Source organism: Carettochelys insculpta, chromosome 2, assembly GCF_033958435.1.
Source record: "Carettochelys insculpta isolate YL-2023 chromosome 2, ASM3395843v1, whole genome shotgun sequence".
NCBI classification, from domain to species: domain Eukaryota; kingdom Metazoa; phylum Chordata; order Testudines; family Carettochelyidae; genus Carettochelys; species Carettochelys insculpta.
The window spans coordinates 128143697-128163931 of record NC_134138.1 but is presented as its reverse complement, the minus strand read 5'-3'; the positions used below and the strand labels follow the sequence as shown (position 1 = coordinate 128163931).

At 44.9% G+C, this 20235-nt stretch overlaps 1 protein-coding gene across 1 annotated transcript in view; it reads left to right on the top strand.

The window, feature by feature from the left end:
• Positions 1-20235, top strand: part of CDYL (chromodomain Y like) — a 236736-nt gene that overhangs the window by 84911 nt on the left and 131590 nt on the right. Inside the window, exon 2 of the mRNA XM_074987730.1 lies at positions 5490-6153. Within this exon, the coding sequence (XP_074843831.1) occupies positions 5490-6153 (664 nt within the window). The remainder of the gene's footprint in view (positions 1-5489; positions 6154-20235) is intronic.

Below are 20235 nucleotides of genomic sequence, written 5' to 3'. Positions count from 1 at the left end.
CAGGACTAAGTCCTTCCGGAAAACGGATAGACTCCTAGTCTCTCTCGCTCCCAAATCGAAAGGAGAAGGTCTCTCTTCGCAGAGAATCTCGAAGCACATCGTATCCTGCATAAAAATGTGCTACGATCTCAAAAAGACTCCTTTACTCGCCACGCCCAGGGCTCATTCCACTAGGGCGGTGGCGGCATCAACAGCCTTTTTCAAGGGTGTTGCGCTAAAAGACATATGCAGAGCGGCGACCTGGTCATCCTATGACACCTTCGCCAAACATTACGCCCTTCACAGGGTATTCCAAGAGGATACCCGTCTCTCGACAGCGGTCCTCTCGGGGACAAGCTGCACATAATCCGATTACCCACCTCCTATCTTGGGTTACTGCTGGGTAGTCACCTCATGTGGAGCACCCACGGGGACACTCGAAGAAGAAAGAAAGGTTACTCACCCTAGTAACGGTGGTTCTTCGAGATGTGTCCCCGTGGGTGCTCCACTACCCGCCCATCCTCCCCGCTTCGGATCTCTGTTTAGTGTTTTGCAGGAGCATCCGAGGCGGTTGGTCAAGGAACTGGCGGGGACCGGATTGCGCACGTGGCCAGGAGCACGCAAGGAAGAGGCACGCACCGGTGCATGCGCGGTCCGGCAGAAACTGCTTGGAAGATCCGATCTGCGGCGCCGGGCGAGCCCGACACCTAATGTGGAGCACCCACGGGGACACATCTCAAAGAACCACCGTTACTACGGTGAGTAACCTTTCTTTCCTCGGGCTGCCAGATATGAGAGTTTACTGTGTGTGTTAAAACAAGGAACTAGGAAGTGTGCCTCTTGCCACCAGATCAGTTTGCTTGTGTGATGCATATTATTCCCACAGGAGGGGAGGAGAACGTGAGTTTAGTTTATCTTTGGCTTTTTAAAAATATATGTACTCTTCAGAGCATGAACTGGTTCTTCTGCGTGATGTTTAGGAAAAAACCTTTGGTAGCACTTCTGGACACTCCAGCAAGCTAAATAATAACTATTATCTGGGGGTAATGTATCTTGTGGCAAAAGATAGCTGTCTGTCTAATATCCAGTAGTTGCCAAAAGCTGGTTGTTTCCAGCATCTCTCTGTGATGAAGCCTGCAAATTGCTGTCATCTAGCGTTTGTTAGGCAAGAGGGAGACTGTGATTTCTTCCCAGTTCTGTTGATGCAGACATAATGGTGAAATGAGGACAGATACACGGGTGAATTTTAAGCAGTAGGCTGCAGTTTTTATTCAAGTCAGGGGAAGTGTGCTATCTGTCCATCACCCATCTTTTCATATACCAGGAATTAAAGTGGTTTCTGTGCAGGGGTAATCGTGCTTCAACTGTATAACCCATAACTCGGGGTAGGCAATTGTCACTCTACACTCAGGATTCACCTAATTCTGAGTCCTATCACACATCACCCTTGGGAAGGGGAAAGAGGGTACAGAAGGACGGCGACCTTAGGCCCCAAGGTCTCAATTTTTTCTTCCCAATAAATCCGTATCCTGTCTATTTTGTCCACATAGTCATCTTTTCTGGCATCAAGATATAATGCTGTCTGAGGTAGATACTGTTTTCTGTTACCTGTTTTCTTTGTGCATTGATCCTTGATTCAGATTTATGAGCATTATAATATAAATACAAATTGACCAGTCAACCATGCTACTTATTTGGAACTGGTTTTAGGCTATCAGGCACCGGAAGAGACAAAGGTCAGAGCAGCAGGGAGCATACCTCAAAGTGCTCTGTTATATGTGAACTACTAAAATATAAAGGGAAATTTTTTAAAAAATTGGAAGGTAAGAAATCTATTTTGTGCTTGTTTTATTTAAATTAAGATTGTTAAAGGCAGATTTTTTTCTTTACATAGTAAAATTTCAAATCTATAGTAAGTCAGTGTTCAGTTGTAAACTTTTGGAAGAAACAACCATAATGTTTTGTTCAGCAATTCAAACAACCTCCATTTTTGAGATTTTTTTTGTAAACAACAGTAAGAAACTTATATTATGTTATATTATATTATGTTATATTGATGCCTGCATGTTTAGTTATCTGTGTAAATGGTCACCTTAACGTTCGGTGTTTGGTTTGTTTCTGGTTAAACCAGTCACTCCTTAAAAGTATCTAGGAAGGATGTTTTTAATGCATGGCGTAATGTCACAGTTCTAACAAACTGCTTGTAGAACTATAAAGAAGTGCCTTGTGCTAATGAAAAAAGGGGTGGGTGGCAGGTTTCTTGTTCTGCTACTTCATGAAATATTTGGCCTTAAGACCACTACTAACCCAGAAAGAATATAGTCTTTTTTTCCTGCACGTCAGACTTTTGTAAACTGATGGAATGTAGGGATATTCCACATTTTAGGAAAATGGAACTCTTTTTTGACTGGTAGTTTCAAAATATTGCAGCTGTCTCTAAAAGTTGCTGAGAGGTTTGTAATATTTGAGATGGTCCCAAGTGTAGCAGACGAAGCAAATTTGAAGCAACTTCACATGACAGAGGTAATGTATCACATGATTCCAGGAGTTATCACCCTGTAATCACAATTACATGTGTGGTATAAATAAATATAAATAAATAAGACACCTTTAGAAAGAACTAGCCATTTTTATAACTGTTTAACTATAGAGTAAAACAGAAACAGGTTTTGAAGTGATAGTATGCAGTGCTGAGCAATACAGTTAAATATGCTGAAGTTCTTTTCACGTTTTTACTGTGTTTGTGCTACAAATGATCTGAATAGGAAAAGATTTCTCATTTATTGTTCATTGTATATCTACTATGTTTTTGAGGTGTCTTCCTGTGTGCAGGTGTAATTGCATACTACTTTTAAAAGAGTACATCGTTATTATTTGGTCAACCTTGAAAGATGTTGCTCACTTTTTAGTTGTGTTCATTATGAAGGTTTCAGTTAGAAGCTATAAGCTTTCTTATCATTGTACCTTGTCTTCTTTGAGATTCGTTCCTTTATATTTGTTTTAGAAGCAGAAGAGAAAGAAGGAGATGGGAAGCCAGAGTCATCGTTACTAGTCTCTGGCAGTACAAGACCAAGATTCTGATGTCGTGTTGTTTCATCCTGTCTTTAATTTAACGTTTCTGGTTTACACTGACAAGTACATCTAGGCAGTCTGTGTCTTAACAGTAGATCTTGATGGCTTTTTCTTCCTTATATCCATGTACTAATCTTTCTGTTCATTCACACTGAGTCATCATGATGGGCGTTTGGTATACTGCTGCATCCAACAGACTGCCAGTTGCAGGGTTTGGTGGAGGAAGTCTTTGTTATGTCCCATTCACGTTTAGGGTTCAGCTGAGAAGAGGGTAGGTGCTGTTTAGCTTCCTGGGTTCATCAGTATTCTTCTTGGATTCTACAGAGATTATAGATGAACCCAGGAAGCAGAGTAATTAATACCCTCCTCCTCAAATGCTCCAGAACCTGCACAGGGCACAGCAAAATATTCTTCCAAAGAAGAATCCAAGATGCTTTTCCTTTCAGAGGTTTGAAGGCTGGGTAGGTGCAGCATAGCTGTCTCAAGACTCCTCCAGGCAGGTAGGGAGTAGGCTCCAGCCTCTGGCCAGCCTGGGGCTTCTCCAAATGGGGGGAAGGGGATGTCTGGGTAGAAGAGGCAGAGCCATGGATTAGCCTCTCCAAAAAGGGCTTCACCTGCTGCCCACGGTCAGCATTTTTGCAGAGGCTGTTTCTCAGATATTGCTTTATTGAAAAGCAAGTGCCTTGATTTCATATTCTGATCTCTAGCCCACTCTTCATGAGTCCAGTAAATATATGAAAGAGTAATATAATCAGTTCTAACACACATGCTAAATATTTAAGGTATTCTTTGTTTACCCATTGGAAAATGTCACTGGTTAAGTATATGGCAGTTTATTTTTCATAAAATTTGTGCATGGAAATAGTAATACCATATATTTTGAACAAGGAAGTAATGTTTATTAAAGGAATGCTGGTAAAAATCTTCTGTTAGGTTTAGCCAGATGCAAATGTGTAAGACTGGTCCTATTGGGACAGACAGTGGTCTGTCTAGATTAGTACGCCATTTTTTGAGAGTGACCAGTGCCAGCTGCTTGAGAGTGAGTGAACAAAACTGTAAAGTTGAGTGATGCATCCCCTGTTGTCCAGTCTCCGTTTTTGGCAGTCAACAGTTTAGGAACACCCAGAGCATGGAGTTGCATCCCTCGCCGTCTATGATGATAGCTGCTTATGGACCTGTCCTCCATAGGGTTAAACTTTTGGCCTTTTTAACATCCTGGTGGTCGGTTGTTTATGGTAGAGAGCTGTGATTTATGAGGAAGGTTTGTACCTGCAGATAATACAGATTTTTCTGTTGCTGAAGGTAAAATAATGATGTAGTATAAATGAAACAAATGTTTGAAGTTCAGTACACTACAGAAACATGCAATACCCATTTAGCACAATATGTTGTCAGCAACAATATGGTTCAGCAATAATGTCTGCTCTTGTATATTGCCTTTCTTCCTTTTAATTGCTCTAGGAATATTAATTTACCCAAACTCTTGTCAATCAGCTGTGAAGAAGTATCCTTCAGCAATAATTGCAGATATACACCTTCAGTATGGCATTACATGGGTACTCCTTGCTCATGGTGGTCAAAGCACTGACCAGTGGTAAAATAAGAGTCCCTTTTAAAAACAAAACATATAAACAAGAAGATGTAAAGCGGAGCATCAGAACAAAAACAGGCTAGGATGAAAGTGGTGAGCAAAAGGCACTTCCTGTTGGGTGAAGGGAACAGAGGAAACTCTTAAGATACCGTACCGTCCATTTACATTTTAGATGTGAGATAACTGAGGCACAGGGATTTGCTCAATGCCACACAGAAGTCTGGCAAAGCCAGGATCAGGAGCAATTCTCCTGAGTCTCAGTTCTTTGTCTTTGACAAAAGGATAGCCTTCCTCATGTAATGGCATGTATACACACTCCCTTGATTGCTGAGCTATACCATGTTCTTGTTAAGCAAAAAATATATCACTAGAACCAATAACTTCACATGCGACTCAGGCTAAATAGATTATCAAACAATATTAAATCAATATGTTCTGTAAAATAAAGAGTTTGCTATCTAAATATGGCAGCCAAACATACAAAATGTTTTTCCCTTTGAGTTTAATGGATTCTGTCCCCATCCAAGTCACTGGCAAAATATATCTTGATTCAAGTGGGGCCAAAATTTTACCCAAAATGTTATAGATATGTATATGCAACATATTTGCTAAATAACATTTTTGATATTCCAAACATACTTTATCCATGGAAGTAATGCGCTAAGATATGTCAAACTGCATTGCCAGTCAGCAAAAGTAGAATCTCATGGTAGAATCATAAAAATATTTTAATCAGCATTCCTGTGACATGTTCTCCATGCATCTAATCTCATATGCCATAACTTTCTTGTATTTTGTCCTCTTTACATGTAAATCTGTGCTTAACTTTTAATTTTCCTTTCAACAGGTAGAAAGAATCGTTGACAAGAGGAAAAACAAGAAGGGAAAAATAGAATATTTGGTGCGATGGAAAGGATACGAGAGTGAAGATGATACCTGGGAACCTGAACAGCACCTTGTAAATTGTGAGGAATATATACATGAATTTAATAGACATCACAATGAAAAGCAAAAAGAAAGCACATTAACCAGGACAAACAGGACCTCTCCAAATAATGCCAGAAAACAAATTTCTAGATCTACTAATAGCTCTTTTTCAAAGACGTCACCTAAATCTTTAGTGATTGGCAAAGACCAGGAGTCAAAAAATAATCAATTGTTTACTGCCGCTCAGAAGTTCCGGAAAAACAGTTCAACTCTTTCTGGTAGGAAAAATATGGACCTTGCAAAATCCGGTATTAAAATCCTCGTTCCCAAAAGTCCTATTAAAAGCAGGACAGCAGTTGATGACTTTCAGAATGAAAGCCCTGATAAATTGAACCACATAGAACAGGATCAAGAAGACTCTGTAGCACCAGAAGTGGCAGCAGAAAAGCCAGTGGGAGCTTTATTAGGCCGTGGTGCAGAGCGTGCTAGGATGGGGAGCCGGCCAAGAATACATCCATTAGTGCCACAGCTACCAGTGCCAGTAACAGCCACAATTGCATCAGCATTAACAATAAATGGAAAAGGTAGGTGTATAAGTTTGACGCTTTTATGTAGATTATTCTTTTGGCTGGACTCTTTTGTCGTTTTTCACATGCAAACAGTTACTTTTTCAGCTGACCTGTCTGAGTAGTGTATTGATTTGAGAGAATAGCTGCTGTACTAAACCAAATCTGGAGAATTTCACGAATGGTGTATTTTAAAATAACTGCAATTACAGAAGCCTTTTCAGAGATTTGCCAGCTTGTACTTTCTTCACTGAATTCCATTGGCATTTGTGTTTAAAAATCAACATAAGATTCATCTGTGTTCCCCTTGACATCAGTGTACAATTCCGAAAGATTACATCATTGCTTTAAATGTCTCTAAATAGGTGAAGCTCAAATGTATCACGAATGCTAGGAATGTAAGTGATGAGAATAGTCTCACAATTTTAGCAGGGAATATTCAGAGGGGTTCTCTCTCTTTTGGTTTACATATCTTTGCCTAACTGTTGCTTTGTGTAAAGCCACCAGAATTATACGGTTTAAATAATGATGTTCTTAAGGTTGATTTCTGTGCAGATTTGAGTGAATTGAACAGCTATATGAAGGGTTTTTTGCTGGTTGGTTGGGTGGTTGTTTTTCTGGACTGAATTCTGTCTTAAGTTTTTATCAGTATTTGACTATATATAACTCACTTTACATTGAAAGTTCATTTACATTAAAGAACAAATTTAATATTGCATTGATGTGATGTGAATTTGTTCATATGGTTTTATAATACTTGTAACATCATACAAAGGAAAATGGCTTTTTCAATAATTGAAACCTTCATGTTTACTTCTTTGCTTTATTATTTCCCTTGAATGAATAAAGACCAGGGAAACCAAACAACTGTAAACATATTTAGACTCTTATTTACAATTGTAAATATTCTCGGGAGTGCATGTTAAGGGATTCCATTTTTAAAAGAGTAAAATTGCATCTACACACATGTAAAGCAGAGACCAAAATCTGCACATGTATTATTGAGGCTGGAGGGGTAGCAAAAATACATAGAAAATTAAGAATTGGGCCTCCCAAAAGTAACAGCTACATGTACAATAAATGAGCATAAAAGAATGTTCTGAGGACTTTGCATCAGCTTGTAGCTTGTACACGTTGTTGCTCTATGCAGGTTTTCAGAGAACACAATCATAGTGGGAAATTTTGGAAAACAGTGGGTGGTGAGGATCCATTCTAGGAGCTTCAGTGTCAGATCACAAGCCACTTGTTCTTCAGATGAACTAGGGACCCATTGTTCACATTTTAGTGGCAGGACTGTCTGTTGCTGTGCAGGGGCTCAATGGGAAATGTGAACCATACAAGATACAAACAGAAGCTAGAGATAAACGTAAGAGACTGCAGTGTGTGGGTCTTGCTGTCAGTAAGTTGCTGGTGTAGATGAACTAGAAGTGTGAGCATGTGCAATGGTTTCATGATAAAATATGGTGAAGTAGTATTGTATGCGTGCCCACTGTGAACTGAAAGGTGTACTTTCTCTTCAGTGTAGTTGCCTCATGGCATTCAGAGAGAGAAACAGTAGTACTTTGTCAGACAAATTGCTGCCCACAAATGGCAAAACCACTTCTAACAATCAGTCCCTCTATATCAGTAATGTAGGGGATAATATAGTGCCTCCAGTAGAAGTGAAGAGAGGAGAATTGCATGGAGTTTCACAGGAACTGAAAGGAAGGATTCTTCCTCGAGTGTCCCCGTGGGTGCTCCACAATAGGTGTCGGGCTTGCCCGGTGCCGCAGATCGGATCTTCCAAGCAGTTTCTGCCGGACCGCGCATGTGCCGGCGCGCGCCGCTCCCTTGTGCGCTCCTGGCCATGTGCGCGATCCGGTCCCCGCCAGTTCCTCTTAACCGCCATCGGCTGCAGACGGAATCCGAACTAGGCTAAGGCCAAGTAGCGTATTCAATGACTTTAACTGTTTTTCTTTAAAGTTTTTCAAGTACTTAGGCTACTGCAAGTTAGCCGGTTGTTATTTTTGCAAAAAAAAAACAAAAAAAAAAACCAAAAGCAACAAACAAACTACAAGCGGGACAGCTTCAATCCAGTCCCAGTAACAAGCGCCGGAGGCCAGGAGCATAGGGCCATCAGCCCTCCTGCTGCGGCAGGCCATCGGAAGGGGAAAACAGCACAGAGAAGGTGCTAAGTACCCGTTTAACAACTGAAAGACTCACCAACAATGTCCTCTTCAGGATTTAAAAAATTTGAGTCCTGCCGAGAGGCGATGCCAGCGTCCGATGGGCACAGTCTATGCATAAGGTGCCTTGGGGAGTCCCATGTTGCACAGAAATGCTCCTTCTGTGCTAAATTAACAGCCAGAGCAAGGAGAGACAGGGAGATGTGGCTTAAAATGCTGCTTTTTGATAAGGCCCTCCAGCCACACGTGCCGGAGCGGCCGCAGCAGGAGGGACCCTCCGGAGCCCATAAAAGGAAACCTGCCTCCCTCACCCCATCAGCGCAAAAACGGAGGAAAGCCTCCCCAGCCCGATCCCTGCCGGCAGCAACAGCGAGCGGGACGGGAGGAGCGCACAGCCCCCAGCCGCAGCAACAGCTGATCGGCGGCGGCACGGAGAGCCACGTGGAAGCGGCTTAGCCTCTGATAATCAGCCAGCCGCCCCGCACCGCAGGCAGGGCGGCGGCTAAACAAGCGCCGGTACCGGCGGCACCGCAGGCAGCGGCACCGACCCCCGGGGAACCGGCGGTGCAGAGCGCGCAGGCACGCAGCCTGCAGGCACCGAAGGACACCGCACGTGCGGCACCGCCTTCGAGCGTGCCGAGCACGGTGCGGACGGGTCCGGGATCCCCTGTGCGTCAGGGGGCGGAGTTACCTCCTCCAGGGAGGGGGAAGGCTGCACACAAGAGGAGGCATTGCAGCCCCTCTCCGGACAGGGCTGTGGAGTTGCTTTCTCACAGCTCTCCGCTTATGTTGCAGACTCCAACCAGAAGGCAGGGGTCCCCCCTAGCCTACCCGGAGCCCCCTTCTCCATTTTTGCAACCAGCCTCACCCTGGCTGGGACCACCTTCACCCTTCCTGGGGTTTGAACCGCTGGACTATTATGCAAAATCGCTCTCTCCAGTGTCTCGACGATCTCCCTCCCCCAGACACAGAGGGTATGCACCAAGGGAGTGGTCTAGGTCACCTTCCCAAGAACAGTGCCTATTCTGCCATGGTCGCCCCTACCACGCGGGGCATAGACACCATCGGCAATCTACTAGGGAAAGATCCCCACAGACGATCTCGTACCCCCGAGGGCAATTGCGAACAGGGACAGAGACTCAAGCATCTCAGGGGGGACTGGTTATGGAACCCCGAGATTTTCCCTCGCAAACCTCTAGTGAGAGGGTGTACCATCACCAGCAGGAACCGGAAGGGTCCAGAGAGACGTACCCCAGCGGTTCCTCGCTCTCCTCCCCGGACGAGGCTACGGCCCCGGGGGACGTCCATCCTCCGGACGATCTCAAACAGTTTCAAGAGCTGTTTAAGAGGGTGGCCTTCACGCAAGGCATCCAGACGGCAGAGGTGCAAGAGAAACACCATAAGCTCCTCAAAAATTTGAGACCTCCGGCCTCCACCAGAGTAGCAATACCGCTTGATGAAGCGATCTTAGAGTCCGCCACTACGATATGGCAGACCCCTGCGACTATTCCGCCTGTCCAAAAGAGGGCGGATAAGAAATACTTCGTGCCGGCGAAGGGCATGGAGTTCCTGTTCAGCCACCCACAACCAAATTCCTTGGTGGTGGAGTCGTCGCAACAAAGATCAAAGACATCTCAATTCAAGACAGGGGGAACAGACAAAGATGCCAAGAAGCTAGAGCTGTTCGGCAGAAAGGTCTACTCCTCCTCCACTTTAACGTTGCGAATGGCAAATTACGCAGCGCACTTAGCGAACCATAATTTCGACAACTATTCCAGGTTAACCTCCCTCATGGACTCGCTTCCAGAGGACAAAAAGCCGGTGCTCAAGGCCATAGTGCAAGAAGGCTACGTGGCCTCGAGGACGGGAGTTCAGATCGCCCTGGACGTTGCGGACACAGCAGCACGTTCCACAGCAACGGCAGTGGTGATGCGAAGGGAGTCCTGGCTCCAGACTTCGGGTATACCGAGGGATCTGCAGGCGAAGATAGTTGACCTTCCCTTCGACTCGCAGAAGCTGTTTGCTGAATCAACTGACTCGGTCCTTCATTCCAGTAAAGATTCAAGAGCCACACTCAGGACCCTGGGGATTTACACCCCTCCATACACAAAGAAAAGGTACTACCCTCAACAAAGACGGTACCAGTACCAGCAACAGCGTCCCCAGTACCACAGGGGTTACGAGCAAGGGCGACATCAACAGCACCAGCAGTACAGAACTCCCAGGCGACGTTCCCAACAGAGCCGTGCGTCCTCGGGGCGGGGCCAAAGGCCACAACTTTGACATACAGATCCAGGGCTGCGCCATCACTACCATCGCACAAGGTCATCCGAAGCGACTATTCCACCATCGCCTCCGACCATTCTACAACCAGTGGCAAAGAATCACCACAGACAACTGGGTGCTGGAGATCATAGCCACGGGGTACGCCATCCCCTTCCAGTCGCTCCCACTGTCACGACCTCCAGCCAAGCCCCACCTCCAGGAGGCCTCCCATGTAGCGAGGCTCAGGCAGGAGGTGGACCATCTCATGCTCATAGGGGCAGTGGAAAGAGTGCCGGAGCAACTGCAAGGGAAAGGGTTCTACTCCAGGTACTTCCTCACGGAGAAAAAGACGGGAGGCTGGAGGCCCATCTTAGACCTTCGCGGCCTCAACAGGTACCTGCGCAAGCAACGTTTTCGGATGACCACAATCGCCTCCATCCTTACAGCACTGGACGATGGAGACTGGTTCGCAGCCCTCGATTTACAAGACGCGTACTTCCGCATAACTATCCATCCGGCTCACCGGCGATTCCTCCGGTTCATGGTAGGCAACGAACACTTCCAATACAAGGTCCTACCGTTTGGCCTCTCCTCGGCCCCCAGAGTCTTCACCAAGACCTTGGCAGTGGTGTCAGCCTACCTGCACAGACGGGGTATTTATTTTCCCGTATCTGGACGACTGCCTGCTCAAAGGGGCCTCGAAGGGGGAGGTTCTGCGCATGATACGCGTCACAGCAAACACGTTCTCTTCACTCGGCCTGGTTATCAATCTGGCAAAATCGAAAATAGACCCCACACAGGACATAGAGTTCATAGGGGCTCGCATAAACTCGGTTACAGCGAGAGTATATCTACCAGAGGCTCGCTTTCGGGCCATCGGTTCCCTCGTGCAGGTCATCACCTTCAGCCCTACGGTGCCGGCCTTGACGTGCTTGCAGCTGCTGGGCCACATGGCAGCGACGACGTTCGTAGTACAGAACGCCAGGTTACACGTGCGCAGCATGCAGCACTGGCTGGCGAGTGTATACAAACCGGCAGTACACACCGTTCACAGGGTGGTGTCGCCGACAGCCGGGGTGCGCAAATCCCTACAATGGTGGGTAAACCCCAGGAACTTGCTAACAGGGGTACCCTTCCACCAGCCACAAATATCGGTTTTTCTCACTACAGATGCCTCCCTCATAGGGTGGGGAGCACACATGGGCGAAGAGGTGACTCAAGGACTGTGGTCACCCACGGAACAGTCACTACACATAAATATACTGGAGCTCAGAGCAGTGTTCAACGCCTGCAGACACTTTCGAGACCACATACAAGGCAAAGTCGTCAGGATCAGTACAGACAATACCTCCACCATGTTTTATATAAATCGGCAAGGAGGAGCTCGATCTCGTGCCTTATGCGCGGAAGCAATCCACTTATGGAACTGGTGCATCGCCAACAATATAATCTTGAAAGCCTCATACTTGCCGGGTGCGCACAATGTGAAGGCAGACCAGCTGAGCAGGCGTTTTGCACTCACATACGAGTGGCAGATCCGTCCCGATCTGCTACGGCCGATTTTCCACGCATGGGGTTTTCCCCAAATAGACCTGTTTGCCACTCAGCACAACAAGAAGTGCCCACGATTCTGCTCCAGGGCAGGACTAGGATGGGGGTCCCTGGGGGACGCGTTCGCGATCCCGTGGGGGGGCCCCCTGCTTTATGCGTTTCCTCCCACAGTGCTGATCCACAAAGTCTTGCAGAAAGCCAGGAGGGAAAGGGCCGGATGATCCTAATAGTCCCAACGTGGGATCGACAACAATGGTTCCCCCTACTCCTGCGCATGTCGGACCGTCCACCGATGCCTCTTCCGGTGGCGCCGGATCTGCTCACGCAAGCCCAGGGGTCCAAAGTGCACCCGCACCCCCAAAGCCTGCGACTGCAAGCGTGGTTAATCCATGGCTCAGCTCCCTAGAGAGCACATGCACAGTGGAAGTACAGCAAGTCCTAGAAAGTAGCAGGAGGACTTCCACCAGGAAGACCTACAAGCAAAAATGGACTCGCTTCACGGCTTGGTGTTCTACCAAACAGCTGGCCCCCCTTTTGGTGCCTATACCTACAATACTAGAGTATTTACTGGACCTCAAGAGAGGAGGACTCTCGCTACCCTCGTTGAAGGTCCACCTTGCCGCTATCTCGGCGTTCAGACATGAGGAGGAAGGGCACACGGTGTTCGCCCACCCTATGGTTACCAGGTTCCTCAAAGGGTTGGTAAACCTATACCCCCCTCGGAAACCGATTCCACCTTCGTGGAACTTGGACCTGGTGCTTACCACGCTAATGGGACCACCGTTCGAGCCCTTGGCCACGGTTCCCCTCCGCCTCCTTACAATAAAGACGACCTTTCTTCTTTCAATTACGTCAGCTCGTAGGGTGAGCGAGCTCGCGGCAGTCATGGCAACGCCACCCTGCACTGTTTTTTCCAAGGAGGCGGTAACCATACGGCTGCATCCAGCCTTTGTTCCCAAAGTTTCTTCCGAGTTTCACATTAACGAACCTATTGTTCTTCCCTCGTTTTATCCAAAACCTCATAACTCCAATGAAGAGGCGCGCCTACACCTCCTGGACGTGAGGAGGGCGCTAGCCTTCTACGTAGACAGGACCAAGTCCTTCCGGAAAACGGATAGACTCCTAGTCTCCCTCGCTCCCAAATTGAAAGGAGAAGGTCTCTCCTCGCAGAGAATCTCAAAGCACATTGTATCCTGCATAAAAATGTGCTACGAGCTCAAAAAGACTCCTTTATCGGCCACTCCCAGGGCTCATTCCACTAGGGCGGTGGCGGCATCAACAGCCTTTTTCAAGGGTGTTGCGTTAAAAGACATTTGCAGAGCGGCGACCTGGTCATCCTATGACACCTTCGCCAAACATTACGCCCTTCACAGGGTATTCCAAGAGGATACCCGTCTCTCTGCAGCGGTCCTCTCGGGGACAAGCTGCACATAATCCGATTACCCACCTCCTATCTTGGGTTACTGCTGGGTAGTCACCTATTGTGTAGCACCCACGGGGACGCTCGAAGAAGAAAGAGAAGTTAGTCACCGTAGTAACGGTGTTTCTTTGAGATGTGTCCCCGTGGGTGCTCCACTACCCGCCCATCCTCCCCGCTTCGGATGTCTCTTAGTGTTTTGCAGGGGCACCCGAGGTGGTTGGTCGAGGAACTGGCGGGGACCGGATCGCGCACATGGCCAGGAGCGCGCAAGGGAGCGGTGCGTGCCGGCGCATGCGCGGTCCGGCAGAAACTGCTTGGAAGATCCGATCTGCGGCGCCGGGCAAGCCCGACACCTATTGTGGAGCACCCACGGGGACACATCTCGAAGAACCACCGTTACTACGGTGAGTAACTTCTCTTTCTTCAGTCATGCAGAGAATAAGTGATGTTGACATGTGCCTATACTAGTATATTTGCTACAGTGACACTATTTCCCTCAGCTTCTTTCATGTATTTCAGAGTGGTATAGATATGATGGTCATGTAATCAACATACTGTCCTGTCAACCAAACATCTTTCCAGGAATGTCTTCAGAAGCCTGACTCTTAACACTTAGGACTGTGGCATTGTGTGCATGTTCTGGCTCTCCCTTATTTCTTCAGATACAAATAGGACTAAAAGGTTAAAAAGAGGGAATGTAGTCAGTAGGACTAAACTGCTTTCAAAATAACTTATTATTAGACCTAGTAGGAAATTTTTTTCAGCAAAAAATTTTTTCGGAAAAGTTTACAATTTTTCAGAACTGAATGTTTTCATATTTTTCAAAACAACTTTAGTTTTAAATTTACGCTAACTGTAATAAAATAATTCGAAATAAAATTGAAATATTTCAAAATTGGAAAGAAGAAGTTTTGATTGATTCACACCAACATAAAGATGTGAGATAGTTCATGAAAATCTTCAAAATAGTGACCTTTTAAAATGGGAAAACCAGATACCACTCAGCTGTACTTACCTCACATACATTGAGAGTGCATGCCTTGAAACAATAGAAGTGGAGAGGAAATCCAAGCCCATGGATGAGGATGATTATTACTGAAGCAACTAAGATTGCTTACTCATGGACCCGGGACCACATATGGCCAGGCAGCATACAAATACAGAACAAAAGATGGGCCCTGTGTCAAAGAGCTTGTAGTCTTAGTATATGACAAGAGACAAGAGTTTGGCTACAGGCAGATGTGGGAATGTTAGGAAAGAATGAGGCAGTACTGGTCAGTATGAGAAGCGGTGGACTCAGAACAGTTCCTCCCAAGCATGAGGGATAGCATGTGAGAAAACACAGTGATGCACATTTGAAAATTTAATACCTGTCCGGTGGAGGCTGGCAGGAATCACCATCTATGTAGCAAGTGAGAGATTATTGGTATGATGGGGAAAGTCTGTAAAGGGTGTTGAAAGTGAAAATAAGTAGCTCATGTTTGATGCAATGCTAAAGCAGTGTTTTTCCCCTAGGAAAAAATGATTCTGGAACTTTAACACCCCTCAGCCCCAAACTGCCCCCCACCCCCGACTAAACCCCTCACAGCCCGAAAATGCTTCTCCCCCAACCCAGGATTAATTTATCTTACCCAGGAGCTCTGCATGCTGCCACCCCCCGCTGCTCCTTCACTGGGACTCCATGACTGCATGGCTCCCCAAGCCCTCCTACGCCCCTAATGTGTAGAGCATGGCAGGGGCAGCTCCCAGCACCCTGCCACACTGAAATAATGACTCAATTTAATGGGTTTAACAGCTGGATCCTTCCTTCTGGCTGTCAAACCAATTAAATCAAGTCCTACTCTTTCAGCGCTGCAGGCAGGGAGTTGGAGGAGTGAGCCACGTCAGCAGTAGAAGCCACAAATGGCTCCATGGGCTAGATGAAAAGGCTCCGTGGTCCAGGTTCGCAGGAAAAAAGGTGCTGGGATGCCATTCTGGTGTGTTCCTCCAGGAAAAAGGCTCTGTAAAAAAGAGAGCTGGTGGAGGAATGCAAAGCGGGGTGACTAGCAAAATGATCTTTACAACAGCATTCTGAATAGATATGTGTGGGGCAAGATAGTATTTGTCCTACTGTTGCTATGCCTCAGGCTTATAGCTGAGAAGACCTGATTTAGGACAAAGTGCTGAGAAATGGGTAGACCCTACCCCAAACTGATGGTGTTTCTTCCATAAGATAGACCAAGCTAATAACAAAAGTAAACTTGTGTCTCACCACACTGGTTACCTAGAAGTCAGAAATATAGTCTCTTTAAGAATCCCAGCCTTTGTTTCAACACGTAGAAACTAACACGGCTACCCCTCTGATACTTGACAACACGTAGAAAGTAGACATCGTGATGAATGGTTATTTTAAATCAATTTATTCAAACAAAGGTTTCATCCAGTACCAAGAGATCAGCCACATAGCTAGCACAGTACATAACTCAGGTATGACTCGGTAATCATACTGTTCCCAATCGTTTAGCGTCTAATATCCAAACATTTGTTTATAGGAGAAGAGAGTTAAAATGTTAAAAGGAACCAGGAATGAACAGAGTAGCAGAAACAGACAGGACAAGATTTTAAGAAGAAAAACATGATCAGGTCTGTCAGAGATGGTGGTCAGTGGGTCAGAGAGGAGAATGGAGACTGATTTCTGAGTATTGGCTGAGAGGAGGTCATTATAGACTTTGGTGGGTGAGAGAAGTTTCAGTGGAAGTCAAGGAGCAAGACTGAAATTGTAGAAATTCTAGAATGCAATAGAAAGAAAAGAACTCTTTCCTCACCTGAGCCCCCTGAGTACAAATGTGCTTTAGTCTCTACCATATTTCTTTTAAAAAACAAACCTCACACTTGATTCAGCTACCATCTCTACTACTACTCTGTATCCTTATCATCATTAAGTTATTGCTCATGCTGTCTTAATTGTCTGGAATCCCTCTCCAATTTCATTGTGGCGGTGGGGTCCAGTTGTAGGAGAAATTAAGTTCAGCAAGGAAAATGGCAGAAGTGGATGAAGGAAAAATTAAGTTGTAGTGGAGAAAAACAGGCTGGTCGTGGGATTTCTGCCAGAGGTGCTCTGCAACGAGAGAGCAGAAGCAGACAAAGAAGATGCTGGGGCTTGGCAGGGAGGACCTTATGAGAAAGGGGCAAAAGGATGAAGGAGGGTGAACCACAGGAGAGAATCAACAACTTTATCAATGATAGAAAGGGCTCAGAGCAGTCAAAGTTATCTTCATTGATGTACTGGAAGTCAGAGAGAGGCTGAAATGTCTGGGAAAATGTCCCAGTTCTCACCGAAAAAAGTTATAAACAATAGAAATTATATTCATCCAATGGCGTCCCAGTGAATTGTTTTATTTACAGTGTGAACATGGTCACTGACGGTCTGTAATGAAACGAAGCTGCTAAGGAGAGCAAAACACAGTTTGAAAGGCCTTCTACAATGCATGTGCCGACAGGCGGTCTGCTATACAAAGCTGGATGCACTGAACCTAAAGCATGCAGGAAGTATGCATGGAGTTGCCTGATTCTGACCCTTCTATAGATAAGCGTGTACAGCATATAAAAGCACTGTTTTAACACTATGCACCTCTTATTCCAAGTGGTTGTTTTCCTTGTAAGGCTGTGCATTTTTAAAACTGTGTATGGTTCAAATTATTTTAAGTCTTTGTTGTATTCTTCCCAGTATCACTTGTCCCTGAAGCCTCTCATTGTCCTAGTTCCATGTTGAGTGAGAAAGGCAAGGCCTATAGGGTTTTTGTTGTAAGTGTTTGTTAATGTTAGGTTGTAGCAACACAGTAATAAGAAGTGGAAAAGTGCTAGTCTGAGGCATTAGTGGGTTTCACAGCCTTTAAGCCTGAGAGGAACTGATTCCCATCAGTCAAGCATCTACGAAGCAATCCAGGCCTATGTGGCATTGCCTTGTTTGACTCCACACTGGATTAGCACTTCCAGAGGTTTGATGGTCACGGGGCTACATCACTGACTCTTACACCTGTGACTGTGGCAGAGAGCTTCACATTCTGAATCATCTGCCTGTGATGCTCTTCCAGTGACCTGGCACAATGCAATATGTGGACAATCATACATGCATGGACATGGTAGAGAACAGTACGAGGACAGGGTAAGAACGTAATTCTTAATAACATTCAGGCACTTAACCTGTATTGTGAGAAGTATTGCAGGTTAATTTGAGCTTTTATTCACATTAAAACACAATAACACGTAATAGAAAATGTACTACTAAGAAAATACTAGGCAGCAGAAGATAATTGGTATAGCCCAAATATATATGGAAAATGGTTTAGTGACTTTGAAATTTCCTGTGTAATTTACTATGTAATACAAAAATTACAGTTTTCCCACCATTCCACTGATGTTAGTATTTTGACATTAATTTTCATGTATTTGCAAAAAAGAAAGACCCAAAGCCAAAACCCATCCAAAAATCAAACCTGTCTAGAATTTAAATCAGTTATTTTACACTAGGCAAAAAAAACAAAAGCTTCCTAAAACAGTTCATAGTGTGATTATCACAGAATCAAATAAGGCAGTTTCCCTTTTTCCAGATTTTTATATGTCTGGGAGATTTGTAAATTTCTCATCTCTATACTGTTTCAGTTAAGGAGGAAATAAGACAGCTGTGATAAAGTGCAGACATAAACTTACCATGAAGAAAAGTAACTTTTCTCCAAGCTTGAGTAACCTTTGCTACAGCAGCAAATGAGTGTTTTATTTACTTTTTAGAAGGAATTATTTTTTTCTGAACACATTTAATCAATTTCCACCAATCACTGGAAGTGTCATGAGAAACAATAGAAAATGAAGACAGGGAAGTAGTTTTCAGTGTTACCTAGGCCCGGTAACATTCAGAAGCTTCATATGTGGCTAAGATGACTAACCTTACCTAGACTTTCAAAGAGATGTATTTTTTTTTTCCAGCTCGGTGACGATGTGCCACAAATTGGCAATATGTCATAATAATTTTCCAATATTCTCCAGGGTATAATTTTAAGATCCTCACAGAGTAGGTAGCACTTGTAGGCCACATCTACTCGAGCAGCTTTTCCCAGCAAAACTGGACTTTTGTTGGGAGAAACCACGGAACGTCTACACGCAAAATGTACTTTACCGACAAAACCTGGCACATCTGCTGGCAGCGTTATATTTCTCCCTGTTCAGGTGTAACACCTCTCTCAGCAGTGTTCTGTCAACAAAACAGCCAGGTAGACTCTCCAGGGCACTTTTATCAACAAACACAGCTTCTGCTTTAGCAGGCAGCCCTGTTTTGCAGACTTTCCGGTCAGCTGTTCTGTTAAGAGAGGGCCAGGCAGTCTGGCTGCTCTCTGTCAACAGAGCAGCTTGTTCTTTTGATCCACTTTTGTGTTTAGACACAATCCATCGACAGAAGTTTTACCGGGAAATCCTTTCAGACAGTGACTTCTTTCAACAGAGGTTTCTTGTGTAGACAAGGCCTAAATGTTCGTACAATATTTTCCAAAGTTATTTTCAACCTAGTTATATCCTTTCAAAATGCTTAGCTTGTATAACATTTATTTGCACCTGTTAGGCAGACATATGTGCCATAGTGGCAGGATGCCTAGGAAAATGGAGTCTTTATTTCGCTCAATGTGTGCAGAATGTGCTGGATTTTGTAAGTTAGCTATTTAGGTAATAGCTCCAGACATCTTAAAATAACTAAACTTAACATTTAGGATTATTACTGTTTGTGTGGTTACTATTTGTAGAAACACAAGTAATAGAAAACCTTTGCTAACTTCAAGACTGCATATCTGCTTTCATTAAGTTTAAATATTTTTGAAAGGGCTGTGGTCATCTTGAAACCTACTCACTTTCATAAATGAATGGAAGGTACAATCAAACATGATGCTGTCCGTGTGTCCCTCTGTCAATTTCTGTGGATTCACAACAGCTTTTTCTCTAAAAAGTAATTTCTCTATCTTGTTGCCGCCCGAAGGACTCCCAAAATGGACTCTTGGAGATTGCTGGTAGCAATAGTTAAAAGAATATTTAGAATCATGACTGTTTTTAACCTGAAGTGTCCCCTTACCATCATAACTTCTTTGAATGATAATAGAGATACGCGTTTTGGATCTGCATTAATACTTCCCCAAAGATCTGTAGCATCTCTGTAGAAGAATCCCATATGGATCCTTTCCTGATAGGAGAGTGAGTCCTCCAAGAAATTTCAATTTACTTTGGAACAACAATAAAATGGTTTTAGGATTTCCTTGAGCTAGTGTGCTTAGCCAGGTCCAGACTGGAAGGCTCAGTAAGGTGCTGCCATTGGGCATTAGATTTGACAGCCATCTACACCTTTGTCACTTCCTTGGTGTACTGAGGCAGTGTCTGCACTACCAAAATTACTTCCAAGTTAGCAACTTCGAAGTTGAGCATCTACACATGCCCTACTCCGAAGTAGGGCACTACTTGTTTCCTGGGAATAAAGTAAGGACTTCGAATTCGGGCTCCCATTCCTGGGAATGGAGTAAGTAACTTCGAAGTCAGGGAAAATATGCGTAGGCTCTTTTATGGCTACTTTGATGTAGTGCCTAACTTTGAAGTTAGACACACCCTGAGTGGAAGGTTAGCTAAGACAGATGTACAGAGCAGAGTACAGTCTGACTGTGATGGTGTCGTCATCTTCAAACGTCAAGT